General features: G+C 37.7%; 1 protein-coding gene across 2 annotated transcripts in view; it reads left to right on the top strand.

The window, feature by feature from the left end:
- Positions 1-312: 312 nt before the first annotated feature.
- The window catches only part of LOC149838746 (KH domain-containing protein HEN4-like), a 33,473-nt gene continuing 14,827 nt past the window's right edge, over positions 313-18,958 (top strand). For both annotated transcript variants that reach the window (XM_090006781.1, XM_090006782.1), the window contains exon 1: positions 313-1,000. In XM_090006781.1, the coding sequence (XP_089862907.1) occupies positions 374-1,000 (627 nt within the window). In that variant the 5' untranslated portion in view covers positions 313-373. The remainder of the gene's footprint in view (positions 1,001-18,958) is intronic.

Raw genomic sequence — 18,958 nt, forward strand, 5'->3', positions numbered from 1 at the left:
AAAAATTATAAAGAATATGGTTTTACCAGGTATGGTCTGGGTTTGGTTCATATAATTTTTATCGGTCCAGGTATGGTTTTTCTTATAGTGGACTCGATTAAACTCGGTTTCAAACCCGATACGATACCCGAAAATCTGGTTCAAGTTTGGTTTCATCTGGGTCCGAACCAAACCCGACCCGTTAACACTCCTAATTGGGACCAACACAAACGGTATCGTATCCCCGTGTTTTCAGGGGCGTATCCATGTGACACGTTTAAGCTGAGATGAGCAGCCCAAGCCCATCCCTGCAAAAAATAAAGGAGAGAGAAAGAGAGGGAGAGTGGGAACAGAGCGAGTAAGCGTCGGGGCGCTCTACCCTTCCCTCCGAGCGATGGAAGCTTCGTTTCCCACAAAAATAGGAGCAAAGCGGCCGTTCTCACTCACCACCACCACCAAGAAAGCGCTCCTCCTCCACTCCAACGGCGAGTCCGCCCCCTCCGGAAAGCGCCACCGCCCACCGCCGCCGCCCGTCGTGATGCTCCCCGGCCAGACCGCCTTCCGCATGCTCTGCCCCGCCGCCCTCGTCGGGGGCGTCATCGGTAAGTCCGGCAGCATCATCCGGCTCTTCCGCCAGGAGACCGGCGCTCTCATCCGCGTCGAGGAGTCGGTCGCTGGCTGCGACGAGCGCGTCATCCTCGTCGTCGCTTCCGCGAAGAAGAAGGAGGAGGATGCCACCCCTGAGGGCGGCGGCCACGGAGGCGGGGAAATCTCCGTGGCCCAGGACGCCCTCGTCCGGATCTTCGAAAGGGTTTTGGAGGTGGACGATGAGAAGCCGGCGGCTGGTGCCGGGTCGACGGTGACTTGTCGGTTGCTCGCGTCGGCCGGCCAGGTTGGAGCGGTCATGGGGAAGGGCGGCAAGGTCGTCGAGAGGATCAAGAAGGAGAGTGGCGCCAAGATTAGGGTTTTGCCCGTCGAGCAGCTCCCTGCTTGCGCTTCCCCCACGGATGAGTTGATCCAGGTTAGGGTTTCCCTAAAACGCGCTTTGATTCTTTTTCTCTCTTGTTCCCTTTCTGTCATTGTGGAACTCGCCTTAGGTTGCGTCGTTGAGCATGCTGCAAAGCTTCGATTCTTTCCACTCCTTAGAGGTCTTATTTGCGACACTTTATGATCGTTTTCTTTTTGTTCGGTATGGTGTTTAATTGCATGGGAAGGATCGCTTTATTCGCATTGCTGTCTCGTCCTTTGATTGGAATGGTTTTACACAGACTGAAATTTCTGCGAGTTCTGGTTAATTGAACGCTTTAGTGAGTCTCTGTTCGTTGGATAATTTTCCAAGAGTTTCTGTTTCCAATAGTTTCAATCATTTCTGCAAGATATGAAAAACATGATAATGGTGTTGTGGCTGGGTTTCTGATATGATCTCTCTGTGCATTGTCGGGTATAGAAGAATCTCCTACTTCCTTTACCCGATATGGAAGAATTGTGTTTCCCTTAGAAGGCCGCAGTTGATTATTCCTTTGCCCCGCACTTAACTTAAAATCAGAAGATTCAGGAGACTAGGCTAGCCTCCAAACCAACTACTTAGGAAACTTCATCTTCCCCAGCATGAAAGACGGCAATCTTTCCCCAAGATATCAACCTCAAAACAAGATAGGAATCCCCTTGAGTGGAACCTAGCCTTGCCCGACCACACCACTAATTGTTTTCATTCTCCCAGGAGGCTCAATCAGCTAGCCCTCCTCACCTGCCTTGCCATCAATCTTCCACTTGTCCCAATTTATAGTGTATTGTAGAATGTCTAAGAAGCTCTTGCCATTGGCATTTATGCTTAGGAACACTGCCTGTGGATTGTTGGAACCTTCATGTTATCAAGAGAGCTGTTCTTGACTTGTGATTATGTTGTATGGATGAATCATTCTGTTGCTGGACTGAGTAAGCTAGTGTATGCTACTGTACTGCCAATTCTATAGCCGTGAACATGTGAAGCGCGCTTCCCCCTTGCTTTAATATCGTACAATTTGATATGACTTTTACAACATTGGTTTCTAGAGTTCGTCCTACTTTCTTTATTCACATGTGAAGCTATGTGATTGACTTAAATAGGCTTCACTTTGGCCTTCACTATTTTTAGTCATTACTTCATGAGCATGTTCATCATATTGTGCATCAACCTAAACAATCTCATTGGCGCAAGTCTATTTCTTTGCTTAAAGTTATTTATCTCAAAAGTGCTTCAATTCCCCTCACAAGCCAAAGTACTACTTGGCTACTTGGCATCGTGATTGCAATATTGTGCACTATACGAAGAGGAACCCTCCAACATTTCCCATTATTCTTCTAAAATTACTATAGAGATTACATTGTAATGTTACAACATCAAATTATTAATTATATGGTGCATAACCATACAAAAGCCCCAACAAAAAAAAAAGATAGAAAGTGAGGGAAGGACATGTCTATGTGCTAAATGAATGAGATCCATGGCCAACCCATCATGAAACAAGTCAGGTCCCAAAGTGCTTTCTCTATCAACTTGCCATTTTATATGAAAGAAGTTTATTCTCAACTTTACTAAGGTCTTCAAGAACTTCATCATCCATCTTAACCAATTTGTTTTAAAATAGTTGGAGACTCATGTAAGCAGCCATTCTATGTATCTTAGTTGTCATAGGCAGCAAACCAAATCTTGCCACACTAGGCATTCTTGACCCCCTTCCTTGATATGTGCTATCCAAATCTTGTCTCTTGTTATGTATAAATTTATAGCATTTTCTCATTACATTCAGTGCATGCTCCAAGTTATTGATGTCTTCAAGCATAAAATTAATGCAGTACAGATATTTCAATAATTTTTTACAAGAATGTCAGCTTTTCTATAATTACTTCCATTATCTGTAGCAATATAGACCACATTTTCAGGACTAATTTTGTATATAGCAACAGATATAATCAGCTGCATGTTATGGGTGAGCTCACCAATTGGTTTGTATATGATCTATGTCTGGTGGTGTCCTTCCAAATATTAGACATAACTGTACACTTCAATTTCAAACCATGTTTATTTTGCTTCTTCTACATAAGCTCCAACCTTTTTCGTTGTTGCTTTAAACACTTTTTGTTCTTATCATTTTCTTAGCCGAAAAATATCTCTGATAGTGATCTAAAATGCCAATCACACAATTTGTGAAAAAATGAATTGTACAAATAATCCCAAATAGAAGTGAATCAATGCATTAATGTTGCATCTTTATGGACCTTCTATCCTTGGACCTCTAACAAAGGAAAGCCCTTGTCGAGCTAGAAATGGGTCTTTCAAATCCTTACAGTAGTTAACCCATGATTGACCTTCGTTTACAAATATTTCATAATCGTGTTTCTGTTTACTAGGAGAAAAGCATACTAGCATCTATAGAATATGTGTTTCTTTGATGGCTTGAGTGGCTAAAATAGCTATTGGTTTTCGCCTTTATAAATGAGACAATTCTGTAGATCGTGAAGTATTGCTAGTGCCATCTAGTTCCTGTTTGGGACTCAATTACTTGACCCCATATTATTCTTGGCCACTCCAGCTCCATGTCACATGGATGTGGATACGGGTATGGCTGGTAAACAAGCCGAGCTTGGGCTGCTCGGGCTTGGCTTGTTAAGGGTACATCCCAGCTCGAGCTTGGCTCGTGAGCTCGTCACGAGCCGAACCTGAACTCATTATTAGCCAAGCTTGGCGAAGACCGATCACGAGCTAGCTCATTTTCTTTAAAAAAATATTTTTAAGTGTTTTTAAGCTTGATAATATGTATTTATAATTTATAAAATGCATATAATATATATGTAATAAATGTATAAAGCACATACAATGTATATGATATATATATATATCATATATGTATAAAATATAATATTAATATATAAGTATATAATATGTAAAATGAGCCTATACGAGCCGAGCTTGCCATGCTCGTGCTCGGCTCATTTACCTAAATGAACTAGCTAGTAGCTCGACTCATCGAGATCAATTTCTAAGCCGAGTCGAGCTTCTCACGAGTTGAGCCGAATGGCAAGCTGCTCGTCTCGTATCTTAGCCCTAGATGCGGGTACGAGATACAATGCAAATTCGCTTGGTACAATACGACAATTTTACAAAATTAGGATTCGAGGACACGACCGTACATGTATTACAATTACATATATTATATATATTTATATAATTATATATAATAATATATAATATCGATCATAATTTATAGGCATATTTTATCATGTCAGACACCATTCAGACACCATATTAAACATGACAGACACCGTGTCGACATGTCGGATACGTATCATGCATTGTGTCAATGTGTCAGACATGGTGTTGGCCATGTCCTGCACAAATCAAACCGTGTCCTGTGTACGGACCTGTGTCTTGTCATACCGACGTGATTTGCCCTTCCTATGACATAGCTACAACTAAATGATACTAGAATTGCATAACCCCCCTAGAAAGGATTTTTGGTAATAACTACAAACTAATTTCTCTTCCATCATTCAAATTGGATTGACCTCAAAGTTTACCTTTTATTCTATACATCTTCATCTTTCCTTTTTCTTAATTTTCTCTTATCTTCTGCTCTTTTCCTTTTTCTTTTTTCTTTCTCCCTTTTCTCTTTATTTGCCCTTTTCCTTTCCTCTTTTCTCCTCTGTTTTTTGCCTTTCTTTCTTTCTCCTTTTATGAGTTCATTCTTTGCTTCCCTTTTCCTCCTTCCTTCCTTTCAATTCATTCTTCTTGCTCTTCCTTCTCCCTTTTTTCCTTTGTCTCTTCTTTTTTCCTCTTTCTTCGTTTCTTCTTTTTTCCTATGCCTTACTTTTCATTCTTCTTCCTTTGTCCTTTCTCTCGTTGGGGTGAGAAGCCCTAGTTTAGCAATTGAAGTTGAGAAATCTGGTTGAGAACACATGTTTTATTTAAACATTTTTTTTCCATCTTGTGTGTGTATTTTTTTTTGGAATAAAAGCTTTCAAAAGTTTTTGAAAAACATGATTGGCCTTGTTTCCGAAAGAAACCATGCATTAACCAAATTGGGCCTTCTCATGTGTCCTTAAAAAACAAAAAGTTGTAGTCCAAGGTTTTGAAAACTTTCTATTAATATATAATAATAGACCACATTTTTCCAAGTTCTTAAAGTTATGTTTGTTGGCAAATAGATTGAAGTAAGAAAAAAGTTTCAAAAACTTGACGAGTTTTTATAAGAAAATCTTGATTTGATTTGGTTAGTGGACCAAATCAGAAAATAGTATCTGGCTTTTGTTGTTTTTTATTTTAGAAAGATTTGTGGTTATTTTTGCATTTTTGTGTCCCCCACCTTTTTATTTAGAAAATGTTGGAGGATTATGGCCCCCTCCATATATTTATCATGAAAAAAATTGCCTATTATTTTCACAATTGTAACGCCTTGAAATTTTAACCCATATTTTTCAAGATTTTTTTATATAACAGCGGAAACAAGAAATACTATATGGTTAAGCATTTTGGAACATTACACTGGAGAGAAGACCCAAAACCTTTATTCCATTTCATTATCAATGAAAATTAACGTTAGAGTTTTAAATGATATAAACAATTAAATTACAATAAACCCAAGCGATCCCTGGAACAATAAATCCAAAATCTCGATCCGATGCCTCATCCAGCAGTCGCTCGTAAATGCTATTATTCACTTGAAAATAGTAAAATTATAGGAATTAGACCAGAGTTACCAGTCGAGGAAGCGGGAGCGGGAAGCGATACGGGAAGCGGGAGCGGGAAGCGAGACACTTTCAAAAATTTAGGAAGCGGGGAAGCGTGGGACCACTTAGAAGAAAATTCCGAACCGTCTCGGAAACGACCTAGGAAGCGAACTGGAAGCGAGGGGAAAGCGAAAAAAATGGAAAAAATGGGGAAGCGAGGGGAAGCGCTTCCCATAAAAGGGAAGCGCGCTTCCCAAAAAAGGGGGACGCTTCCCCTCACGCTTCGGGGAAGCGCGCTTCCCCTTTTGCCTAGGCGCTTCCGGTAACTCTGAATTAGACTACAACTGTCTAAGTAGAAAATCTGTAACTTTTAATGCAGGTATATCATGAATCTAGTATGTGATGTGGGTGTCATGTGTGAATCTTTAGCATATACAATAGCACGTAAAGCAGACTATGCAACAACAATAACAGACATATATCTAAGCAAGTAAGCAGATTATACAACAACTATAATTAAACAAGTAAAGCATATTCTGTAACAACAATAACAGTAACATGCATGATTTTCATGTAACAGTAACAATATGAATTCAATTATCTCATATCTACGCATTTCAGGATTTACATTTCATCACAAACTCAGAATATAAAGCATGTTTAAAAGAATATGAAATTGTTTCTATAGTAACTCAACACACTGTGATACCTAACTGTTCTAAATAGTGATTATTTTATCTTATCCCGTGGGTACACACGGGTCGAGGCAACCATCACAAAAGAGAATGTTCGAGAGTATATTATTCAAGGGTATTTTATTAACCCGAACACTCTAACTGAGACTGAAATCCCCAGGGAGCGGTCAGTGACCGACAGAACCTTCCAAAGGCTATAACCAAAACATGATGCATTCCTAACTTCTGCAGAAGAACAAAGAGCTACCATCTAGGACATATTGGTAGTCCGGGTCTCCCAACTTCGAAGACTGAGGACCAACGAGTCACTTTAGCTCGAAACAGTTAAACACATGTTCCTGGAGTTTTGTACCACCTACCCTCTCCAAGGTAAGCCCGAATCTGAGTGGGTTAATCTTTTCATTTAATTAATTTTCCGAAGTACAGGGCATTTCCCCAACTTCCTATTACTAGCACAACAGTAGAATTCCCAACCTTAGTCATTTTACAATGGTGTATAGAACAGTCCCAATCCTTTGTCTTATTGATTGCATAAACCCACTCAAAGTGCTCCGGTGCCTTTAAACCAGTCAAGCACACAAGCCACAATACCTTTAAACCAGTCAGGCACGCAACATTTACAATTAAGTTTTCATCATTTTATTGCCATAACATACAACATTTACAATTAAGTTTTCATCATTTTATTGCCATAGCACACACGCTAATAGCTCAAGTACCCGTATCGTGTAACCAACCCAATATAACCCATTAGGCAAGGTTTTTTTTCCAAGTATCTGCCTCGTGGAAAGGCACATGTCCATATGTCAATAAGTGCATCATCATATGTTTGGAACTAGTATAACAACCTCATTCTTGAAAAACAATTAACATTCTGCATACAGGCAATTCAAATCATACAGTTTCTGACCAACAAGTTGTTTAAGCACGTGGTATTTTATGTAAATTACTCACAACACTAGAGAAACCTGGAAGGATGCAATTTAAAGAATCTTACAGAGCCCAAACAGCAACTGAGTGCAGCAAAAATCCTTTGTCATATACATTTCAAGTTTACATGATTCTATCCTCAGAGACATTTTGGAATAGAAACTCTCAGGGTAGGATATAATTTCAATACACGTGTGCACATTTATTTAACCTGGATTCACTATGGAACTCACTCTACTTAGCTTGGCAGTTTATCATTATTATAGAGTTCCCTAACACATATAATCTAGTACTCAAGATATGGAGTTGGAAATGCATTGGAAAACCCACATGTTATATGCAGTTTAATACCTTAAACCAAAGAAGTTTATCATTTACCACATGGTGACTACACAGGCCGACGCTATGGAATTCATACATACACCCGACATGTAGTGGTTTTATCACTTATTACAGAATTGACAACTGATAAGTATCTCATACAATATTGTGTATTTCGAATTACACTCCTACAGTTACACTGTTATCACAAACTGATCAATAAATTTTCTATTTGTCACTGACCAAACTCTACAGTCTTGAACATTTAAAAAGTGTGCATACAGAATGTAAAAACAAAAGCTACCAAAACTTTCCAGTGTGGCTAGTATTTAACATGCAAGGGGTTAATCTTTCGAACTTATGAATGTCTACAACAACTCATATATGTAACTTGTGTTTATGGAATACATTTCTCAGCATATCGCTAATACCACAAGTATCTACCATGAGGAATTAACCGAGAGAAATACACTATGTATATATCTATATATATAGATAGATATATATTTTTTCATATGATGCTTGAGCAACAGTTGGATATGGTCTGATAAATTTTACCAATCATATCTACATGTGAAAGATTTCTACTATGGTGGCAGAACTACAGATTTCAGATTTTCGAGAAAAGGAATACATAGTTATGCACATAATTTCTGGAACTCGTATTGTTATTCTCATAAGGTGGTGTAATTACACAAGGTAGCAGATTATAGATTAACTCAGTGTTATTAACACATAGTAACAAATTACAGGTTAACACCATGTTATTAACACCTAGTGAGGTGCTGTAAATAACACAGTTACCAATTACAGATTTCGAGAAGACGAACATATAACTAGGTAATTAGGTTCAAGTCCACCGATCATAGTCCTGAGAATGGGCATACCATTTTCCAAATTGAAAACCATAACACCCAAATCCAAAAAGCCTCAAATCAGTGAATTAGGGTTCTTCTGTAATATTACGCCAGGAAAGAAATCGTGACAAAGACACTTAAATTGGGTCTTTCCTGGATAGCATACTCAACAAAGATACACCATAAAGTCACAGATGAATTCCGCTGATCCTGTTTCTTAATAGGGAAAAATAAACAGTAGCAGGGAATCAAAAACCCACTCTTGTATTTCGTGACTGCCGAAATCCCCAAATCGGTAGATTTTGGGGTTTTCAAGCAAGCCACATCGCAGAACCAAGAAACCCCTTTTTCCTTAACAAGATTCATTACACAAGATACAAAATTTCCCCCTTTTCTTGACAAACCCTAACACAACTAAAATCAATCTATGCCCTGACAAGAAAAATCACAGAATCCCTACCTTTTTTCGGTGTCTGGAGGAGGAGAATGATATGGCTGACGCTGGTTGTGCGAGAAATGCTTGGCTGAACTCCGAGGGTGCTGCCATGACGACCAAGATCAGGAGCAAGGAGGTTGTCGGTGTTGCAAGAAAAAGGGTCGTCGACGTCGATGACTTGCAGCAAGTGGTCGGGAGGCTTGCTGACGATGGAGTTCCCGCCGGCGTGCGCAAGAACGGTAGAGTGGGAGAATAATGGAGGGACAGAGGGAGTTAAACAAAGAGGGAGACGAGAGGTGAGGCTGGGAGAAAACGGAAGAGGCGATCTCCGAAGGCTGCGCTCCGGCCCACCCCCTCCCATGCGATATCAGTTAGGGTTCACAGTGAACCCTAACCTCATTTTTTTTGTTTTTATAGGGCAACCCATATCGGGTTGTCTTTTCTTCTCTCTCTTTTTTTTTATGCAGGGTGCGGGCTGGGTCTGGGTCCGAACTGCGACCCGCGACACTGGATTCGATCGCGATTTGGATCCGGATGTTTAGAAATGTGGATCCGGGTCGCGTAAATAACAGTGGATCCATTGGTTGGATCCATTTGGGTCCAACTGTGGATTCGACCCATTGTACCCAATTTTAATTAATATTTTTCTTACAATAAATAATATTAGTTATTTATTATATATACTTTAATACATATTTGCAGGTTTCTTATGGATCCAGGTTACGGATCCTAAGCCCAAATCATATAGAATCGCTTAAATTTTCTGGGTATTACATCCTTTCCTCCTAAAAAGAATTTCGTCCTCGAAATTTCATTGCAGGATTCCCGTAGCGATCGTAGTCTGAGAGGATTGGTATCGACAAGGATGCACATATTTTTGTGAGCTCCCAACATATATCCCAATATATATCAGGATCAGGACAACACACAATGAGCTTCTAAGAGAAGTTTGGAGCTAAAATTTGGTCTCGACAAAATTGATACATGATTTCTTTAATGGCAAAATCCGTACTAAATCATGGAAAGTCTTAACCTAAGACAGTTGGTGTGTATGTTCACTACTTCCTACTGGTTTAGTCACGAATGATAGACACGACCTGCTATTCCTTTAGCTTGTTCTTGATTATTAAGTGAAGTTTCCTTTATTTTATCATAATCACATCGTTGTTTGTTGTCTTCACTATTTCTAACAGTCTCCTTGTCCTGAATAACCTCCACTTATTTCTAATTCTCAAGGTTTTGCGTGGCTAATTGTCACATGTTGTAACCTCGCTATTAAGATTTAAAATCAATAATGATCCAGTTCTGCTATAACTAAAGCCAAATCTATTGATCTCTAATAGGCTATATCAATCAATCTCAACAAATTCTCCCAATTCGACATGACTCTTTATTAATTAAGGATTAACAAGATCCAAGTTGGATCACCTGGTCCAGAAAATGCACGACCTCACAAGGAATTACCGTCCTAAATGGTATACTCGGTCTTGGACAATACACTTCCTCACAGGAATTTACCGTCTTTGCAGTTGCCCGTTCTTGGACAATGTACTACCTCACGGAGATCTACCGCTCTAGACGGATTACCTGATCTTGGTTAAACATGCCCTCAGAGTCAATCCTTTGGAGACAAGTCCTCAACAGTTGCCAAAATTGTAATATATGCATCAGTACAAATAACTGTTCTCAGGATCGATAGCCACCAATAGGGGCACAAACATACCTATCGTCAATATGCATCACATCACTTCATATGACATTAAAAATCATGAAATCACACCTTTCACTACTAAGGTTCCATGAACCATAGTTCACTAATGAACTTAAGCATATATCGCATGCTTTTAAAATTTCAGATCACGTGGCATATCATACATAAGCATATTATCTCATACATCATATCATTGCCACTAAGAACATTGCATTTTCCAGGTCTAACCTCGAAGCATGCGTAACCAAAGCATGAGTTCTATGCAAATCTTGTAAATATCAAGAATCAACTAAACCTCAAGATACGTAACTTCTACGTAGTTCGAGTTCTGTACATAGGATTCAAATCATAAATGTATCTAAGACATTCAAATTATTTCGTCAATCCATGTGCATTCACAAGTCCATCTAATAAGTCCAATAATATTTATGTATCTGATATATCGTGTACACATATATTTACAATCTATGAATTATAGTATTCTTACAATTATTACAAATACATATACACATACATCATATATATACTTTAAAGGAATATGCAAGTAACATGACCATTAATAAAACAAAATAAATTATACTCACAGAGCGCTTGCAGGGTGTGGCACGACCCTGATCTTTGATTTATTGTTCTCAGGCTCTAATACCATTTATAACGCTCTGAAATTTTAACCCCATATTTTTCAGGATTTTTTTTATATAAGAGCGGAAACAAGAAATACTATAAGGTTAAGCATTTCGGAACATTACACTGGAGAGAAGACCCAAAACCTTTATTCCATTTCATTATCAATGAAAATTAACGTTAGAGTTTTAAATGATATAAACAATTAAATTACAATAAACCCAAGCGATCCCTGGAACAGTAAATTCAAAATCTCGATCTGATGCCTCATCCTGCAGTCGCTCGTAAATGCTATTATTCACTTGAAAATAGTAAAATTATAGGAATTAGACTACAACTGTCTAAGTAGAAAATCTGTAACTTTTAATGCAGGTATATCATGAATCTAGTATGTGATGTGAGTGTCATGTGTGAATCTTTAACATATACAATAACACGTAAAGCAGACTATGCAACAACAATAACAAACATATATCTAAGCAAGTAAGCAGATTATACAACAACTATAATTAAACAAGTAAAACATATTCTGTAACAACAATAACAGTAACATGCATGATTTTCATGTAACAGTAATAATATGAATTCAATTATCTCGTATCTACGCATTTCAGGATTTGCATTTCATCACAAACTCAGAATATAAAGCATGTTTGAAAGAATATGAAATTGTTTCTATAGTAACTCCACACACTGTGATACTTAACTGTTCTAAATAATGATTATTTTATCTTATCTCGCGGGTACACACGGGCCGAGGCAACCATCACAGAAGAGAATGTTCGGGGGTATATTATTCAAGGGTATTTTATTAACCCGAACACTCTAACTGAGACTGAAATCCCCAGGGAGCGGTCAGTGACCGACAGAACCTTCCAAAGGCTATAACCAAAACATGATGCATTCCTAACTTCTGCAGAAGAACAAAGAGCTACCATCTAGGACATATTGGTAGTCCGGGTCTCCCAACTTCGAGGACTAAGGACCAACGAGTCACTTTAGCTCGAAATAGTTAAACACATGTCCCCAGAGTTTTGTACCACCTACCCTCTCCAAGGTAAGCCTGAATCTGAGTGGGTTAATCTTTTCATTTAATTAATTTTCCGAAGTACAGGGCATTTCCCCAACTTTCTTCTACTAGCACAACAGTAGAATTCCCAACCTTAGTCATTTACCAAGGTGTATAGAACAGTCCCAATCCGTTGTCATATTGATTGCATAAATCCACTCAAAGTGCTCCGGTGCCTTTAAAGCAGTCAAACACACAAGCCCCGGTACCTTTAAACCAGTCAGGCACGCAACATTTACAATTAAGTTTTCATCATTTTATTGCCATAGCACACACGCTAATAGCTCAAGTACCCGTATCGTGTAACCAACCCAATATAACCCATTAGGCAAGGTTTTTTTTTCAAGTATCTGCCTCGTGGAAAGGCACATGTCCATATGTCAATAAGTGCATCATCATATGTTTGGAACTAGTATAACAACCTCATTCTTGAAAAACAATTAACATTCTGCATACAGGCAATTAAAATCATACAGTTTCTGACCAACAAGTCGTTTAAGCACGTGGTATTTCATGTAAATTACTCACAACACTAGAGAAACCTGGAAGGATGCAATTTAAAGAATCTTACAGAGCCCAAACAACAACTGAGTGCAGCAAAAATCCTTTGTCATATACATTTCAAGTTTACATGATTCTATCCTCAGAGACATTTTGGAATAGAAACTCTCAGGGTAGGATATAATTTCAATACACGTGTGCACATTTATTTAACCTGGATTCACTATGGAACTCATTCTACTTAGCTTGGCAGTTTATCATTATTATAGAGTTCCCTAACACATATAATCTAGTACTCAAGATATGGAGTTGGAAATGCATTGGAAAACCCACATGTTATATGCAGTTTAATACCTTAAACCAAAGAAGTTTATCATTTACCACATGGTGACTACACAGGCCGACGCTATGGAATTCATACATACACCCGACATGTAGTGGTTTTATCACTTATTACAGAATTGACAACTGATAAGTATCTCATACAATATTGTGTATTTCGAATTACACTCCTACAGTTACACTGTTATCACAAACTGATCAATAAATTTTCTATTTGTCACTGACCAAACTCTACAGTCTTGAACATTTAAAAAGTGTGCATACAGAATGTAAAAACAAAAGCTACCAAAACTTTCCAGTGTGGCTAGTATTGAACATGCAAGGGGTTAATCTTTCGAACTTATGAATGTCTACAGCAACTGATATATGTAACTTGTGTTTATTGAATACATTTCTCAGCCTATCACTAATACCACGGGTATCCACCATGAGGAATTAACCGAGAGAAATACACTATATGTATATATCTATATATATAGATAGATATATATTTTTTCATATGATGCTTGAGCAACAGTTGGATATGGTCTGATAAATTTTACCAATCATATCTACATGTGAAAGATTTATACTATGGACGCATAATAATACATTGGCAGAACTACAGATTTCAGATTTTCGAGAAAAGGAATACATAGTTATGCACATAATTTCTGGAACTCGTATTGTTATTCTCATAAGGTGGTGTAATTACACAAGGTAGCAGATTATAGATTAACTCAGTGTTATTAACACATAGTAACAAATTACAGGTTAACACCATGTTATTAACACCTAGTGAGGTGCTGTAAATAACACAGTTACCAATTACAGATTTCGAGAAGACGAACATATAACTAGGTAATTAGGTTCAAGTCCACCGATCATAGTCCTGAGAATGGGCATACCATTCTCCAAATTGAAAACCATAACACCCAAATCAAAAAGCCTCAAATCAGTGAATTAGGGTTCTTCTGTAATATTACGCCAGGAAAAAAATCGTGACAAAGAGACTTAAATTGGGTCTTTCCTGGATAGCATACTCAACAAAGATACACCATAAAGTCACAGATGAATTCCGCTGATCCTATTTCTTAATAGGGAAAAATAAACAGTAGCAGAGAATCAAAAACCCACTCTTGTATTTCGTGATTGCCGAAATCCCCAAATCGGTAGATTTGGGGTTTCCAAGCAAGCCACATCGCAGAACCAAGAAACCCTTTTTTCCTTAACAAGATTTAGGACACAAGATACAAAATTTCCCCCTTTTCTTGACAAACGCTAACACAACTAAAATCAATCTATGCCCTGACAAGAAAAATCACAGAATCCCTACCTTTTTCCGGCGAGTGGAGGTGGAGAATGATGTGGCTGACGCTGGCTGTGCGAGAAATGCTTGGCCAAACTCTGAGGGTGCTGCCGTGACGACCAAGATCGGGAGCAGGGAGGTTGCTATTGTTGCAAGAAAAAGGGTCGTCGATGTCGATGGCTTGCTGCAGATGGTCGGGAGGCTTGCTGACGACGGAGTTTCCGCTGGCATGCGCAAGAACGATAGAGAGGGAGAATAATGGAGGGACAAAGGGAGTGAAACAGAGAGGGAGACAAGAGGTGAGGGCGGGAGAGAACGGAAGAGGCGATCTCCGAAGGCTGCGCTTCGGCCCACCCCCTCCCATGCGATATCAGTTAAGGTTCACACTGAACCCTAACCTCCTTTTTTTCTGTTTTTATCTGGCAACCCATATCGGGTTGCCTTTTCTTCTCTTTTTTTTTAACGCATGGTGCGGGCCGGGTCTGGGTCCGAATTGCGACCCACAACACTGGATCCGATCGCGATTTGGATCCAGATGTTTAGAAATGTGGATCCGGGTCGCGTAAATAACAGTGGATCCATTGGTTAGATCCATTCGGGTCCAACTGTGGATTCGACCCATCGTACCCAATTTTAATTAATATTTTTCTTACAATAAATAATATTAGTTATTTATTATATATACTTTAATACATATTTGCAGGTTTCTTATGGATCCAGGTAACAGATCCTAAGCCCAAATCTTATAGAACCGCTTAAATTTTCTGGGTATTACACAAACAGAAGCTAATTCAATAGCTTATGCTTCCAATATATAAACCCTCTATCTCTACAAAGAAGAAGAATGCATGGTTGAGTGCAACATGAGGGTTTTACATGTCCCTTTTTTCACAATTAAAATTTTCCAAGAAATCATAAAGCAAATCCAAATGTCTTCCTCAATGCAATTTTAGTATCATTTAGTTGTAGCTATGTCATAGGAGGGGCAAATTGCATGTCAGTGTTTATGCATATAAGAGAGAGGGATTGTTCCAACAGCTCTATTGACTAGTCAACTTTATGTTGACTAGACAAAAAATAACCCAACAACTCTATTTGGTATTTGACCAAATAATCACTATAAAAATAGAAAAGAATAAAGAAAAAGAATAAAATAAAAGTATTAATGTGCTCTTAATGCACACAACCTATTACAAGGACTGAAATGACCAAAATACCTCTAATGGGTATTTACCTATTACATCATTATAAATAATATATATATATATATATATATATATATATATATATATAACTTAACACTCCCCTTCAAACTTAGAGTGTGATATCTATGTCACAGGGATTCTGCTAGCAGGGTGCCGCACCCGCATCGACGCGACGCGGGTGCGGTCAACCCGACCTAGGGTCATTTTGGTTCAATTTTTCGGACTTAAATTTTTTTTTTGCCAAGAATTCTTTTTTTAATATATAGGCCCGCTTTACTATATGATACAGAATGTTTGGCTGCCAAGAGACATCATATTCAAAAAATGAGTGTAGCTGAGATGCGTATGCTTAGATGGATGTGTGGAAATACAATAAAAGATAAGATTTGGAACGGGGAGATACGTAAGAAGGTAGGCGTTGCACTCATTGAAAATAAGATGAGAGAGAATCATTTACGGTGGTTTGGACATATTCGGCGAAGGCCTAATGATGCTCCAGTTAGAAGGATTGAGAAATGAGAAAATATATTAGTTAAAAGAGGTCGGGGTAGGCCTAGGAAGACTTGGATGGAGATGATAGGAAAGGATATGAATGCTTTGAACCTCACCGAGGACATGGCATTGGATAGAAATGATTGGAGGAGAAGGATTCATGTGGAAGACCCAGAATGATTTTTTTTTGGTTCATATCGCTGACCCCAATTGTTTTGGGATGAAGGCGTAGTTGTTGTTGTTGTTGTATATGTCACAGGGATTCTCCAACTAGGTGTTGCACCCGCACCCGATGCGGTCAACCTGACCCTGGGGTCATTTATGTTCAACTTTTGGACTTTATATATATATATATATATATATATATAAATTTTTTTTATATATTTTTGGCGCACCCCCGCACCCGGGTTTTTCGGAAGTGCCGCTTTCCCGCACCCGCTTCCGCACCTATGTGACAGTGTGATATACTGAAAGTTTGAAAATATAAAAAATCAACATGAAGGATCAAAGTCTTCAAGTGTTTTCATTGGAAGTCTTCATCTTTATGTCGCATCACAAAATTTTACAAATACAAGTCTCCAAATGTCTTCATTGGTGATAGTCTCCAATCACCTTCATCTGTTATCTCCATCTTCATGATATGATGTATAAAAAATATTCCCTTCTCAATCCATCACTTTTTAAAAAACCTGTAGAGAGAACAAAACAAATGCTCCAACTTCACAAAGGAAAATATCCTAACCCAATTGTTATAAAGTTTTTAAAACAAATATATTTTTGAACAAGAGAAACACTAGATATTCATTAAGAAAGATAGGAGGAACATACCTTAAGGATAATTTTTTATGAAATCAAATCATAAAACCAAAACCAATATATTTTTTCAAGAAAAACATAAATATTGATTATAAGAGAATTTGATGACTAAAGGACATAAATCATAAAGAAGAGATAAACAATTATGCATAAATAATATCTCAAGGATTTTTAGAAAAACATTTCAAAGAAAATAACAAATCATCATAGACAACATGCATATAAAATATAACAATTCAAAAGAGCCCTCAACAAAAGAGGAGATAATTGAATTCATGCATACAACAATGTGAACAAGATAATTAATATGAAACACATATATATCCAGCACGCAATTAAAGCATATTTAATGCACATGATAATGAAAGAGTGCAATCTCACAAATCACAGCCCATTACGATTCATTCACACAACCTAGAATGGGCTTAAGCATAAAAGACTAAACATCAATCTTAAAAAAATATATATATATATATATATATATATATATATATATATATATATATATATATACATAATGAAATACACATAAGATGCATAAAATTTTATCAATAAATATTTTTTCATACAAGTAGAAAAAGCTCAGAAGTTTTATGGAGAGATTTTAAAAATCCTGCATAACAAAAGGAATGCTATTTGCAAATCTCAATAACAGTTCGATCACCGCAAGCAATCACCTCACTAGACCTCCAAACCTCAAAAATCAAGTGCATCAGCTACTAGAACAAGAGCATAATCACAATGCTAAAAAGTGTGAATAACCAACATCTCTTGTCTAGATAAAATGACACTTAAACAAGTGTATTAGCTGCTAGAACAAAAGCATAATCACAATGCCACTAATGAGCTAACACACACACAAAAAGTGTGAATAACCAACATCTCTTCAATCACCATGCCACATATGGGCAAAACAAACACACAGAGTGTGAACCAATGAGTGCAGATAACTTACTATATTTGAAAAACATCTCTTGTCTACATAAAATGACACTTAAATAAGAGACATAACATGAGTAAACAAAAGAGGTAAGAGAGCTTGTAATGAAAACAAACTAATGCCATAAAAAAAATAAGAATAACGATTTTAACAATCTTTTAAAACTCCATGGTTCTAAAAACATGACTACCATCACAGAAAAATCAAGATATCAAGCATCCAATACTGTAACAATGACCACACAAACAAATGAGTGGTAAAACATACTCATAGAAACCGAGGTCAATCACATGCCAGTTAGATACATGCCAATATTGACAAGATGACATGAGGTGCATACACAACTCACCCAACTACTAACTCAGATTTCCAACAACAATGAGTTTAGAGGCCAATCAACCATCAATCAGACTCAAGGCAAATGACAACACGTCGCTCATAACCCCTGAGAATCTAGATTGATAAAGATGACATGAGGTGAACACATAACTCACTTCAACGGGCCACAACATCGATGCGCACAAGAAACAAATGAGTGATACAAGACACTCATAGAACCAAAGGTCAATCAACCGTTAGGCAGAACCAAATCATTTGGCAATCTATACTGACAAGAAGACAAATGTTCACACATAACTCACCTCAATAACTAACTCTCGTTTTACAACATAGAAATGCATACAACTCACTTCGATAAGGCCAAACAAATAAAATTGGTTGTATCAAAAGAAGAGTGATGGAATTACAAAGCCCAATAATAAAAACCTTGAAAAACACATTCCAAGGAACACAAACTGCTAAGACAAAATTTTTTACGTCAAGGAAGTCCTCAAGTAATGCAATTATAGAGCCTTCAATCACAAACCGAAATGTCCACCCATATTAAGTGGATAAATAGAAAAAATGTTCTCTAAAAAACATTCTCACAAAACCCACAATGGGCTACACAAGAAGTCTCACAATATAAAAATTAACATTTTATTGAATATCATAAGTATACAATAACAACATAACACTTAAAACTCACATGAGGTATCATGAAGCAA

This window comes from Nuphar pumila, chromosome 5 (genome assembly GCF_984573655.1).
Source record: "Nuphar pumila chromosome 5, dmNupPumi1.hap1.1, whole genome shotgun sequence".
Lineage (NCBI taxonomy): Eukaryota > Viridiplantae > Streptophyta > Magnoliopsida > Nymphaeales > Nymphaeaceae > Nuphar > Nuphar pumila.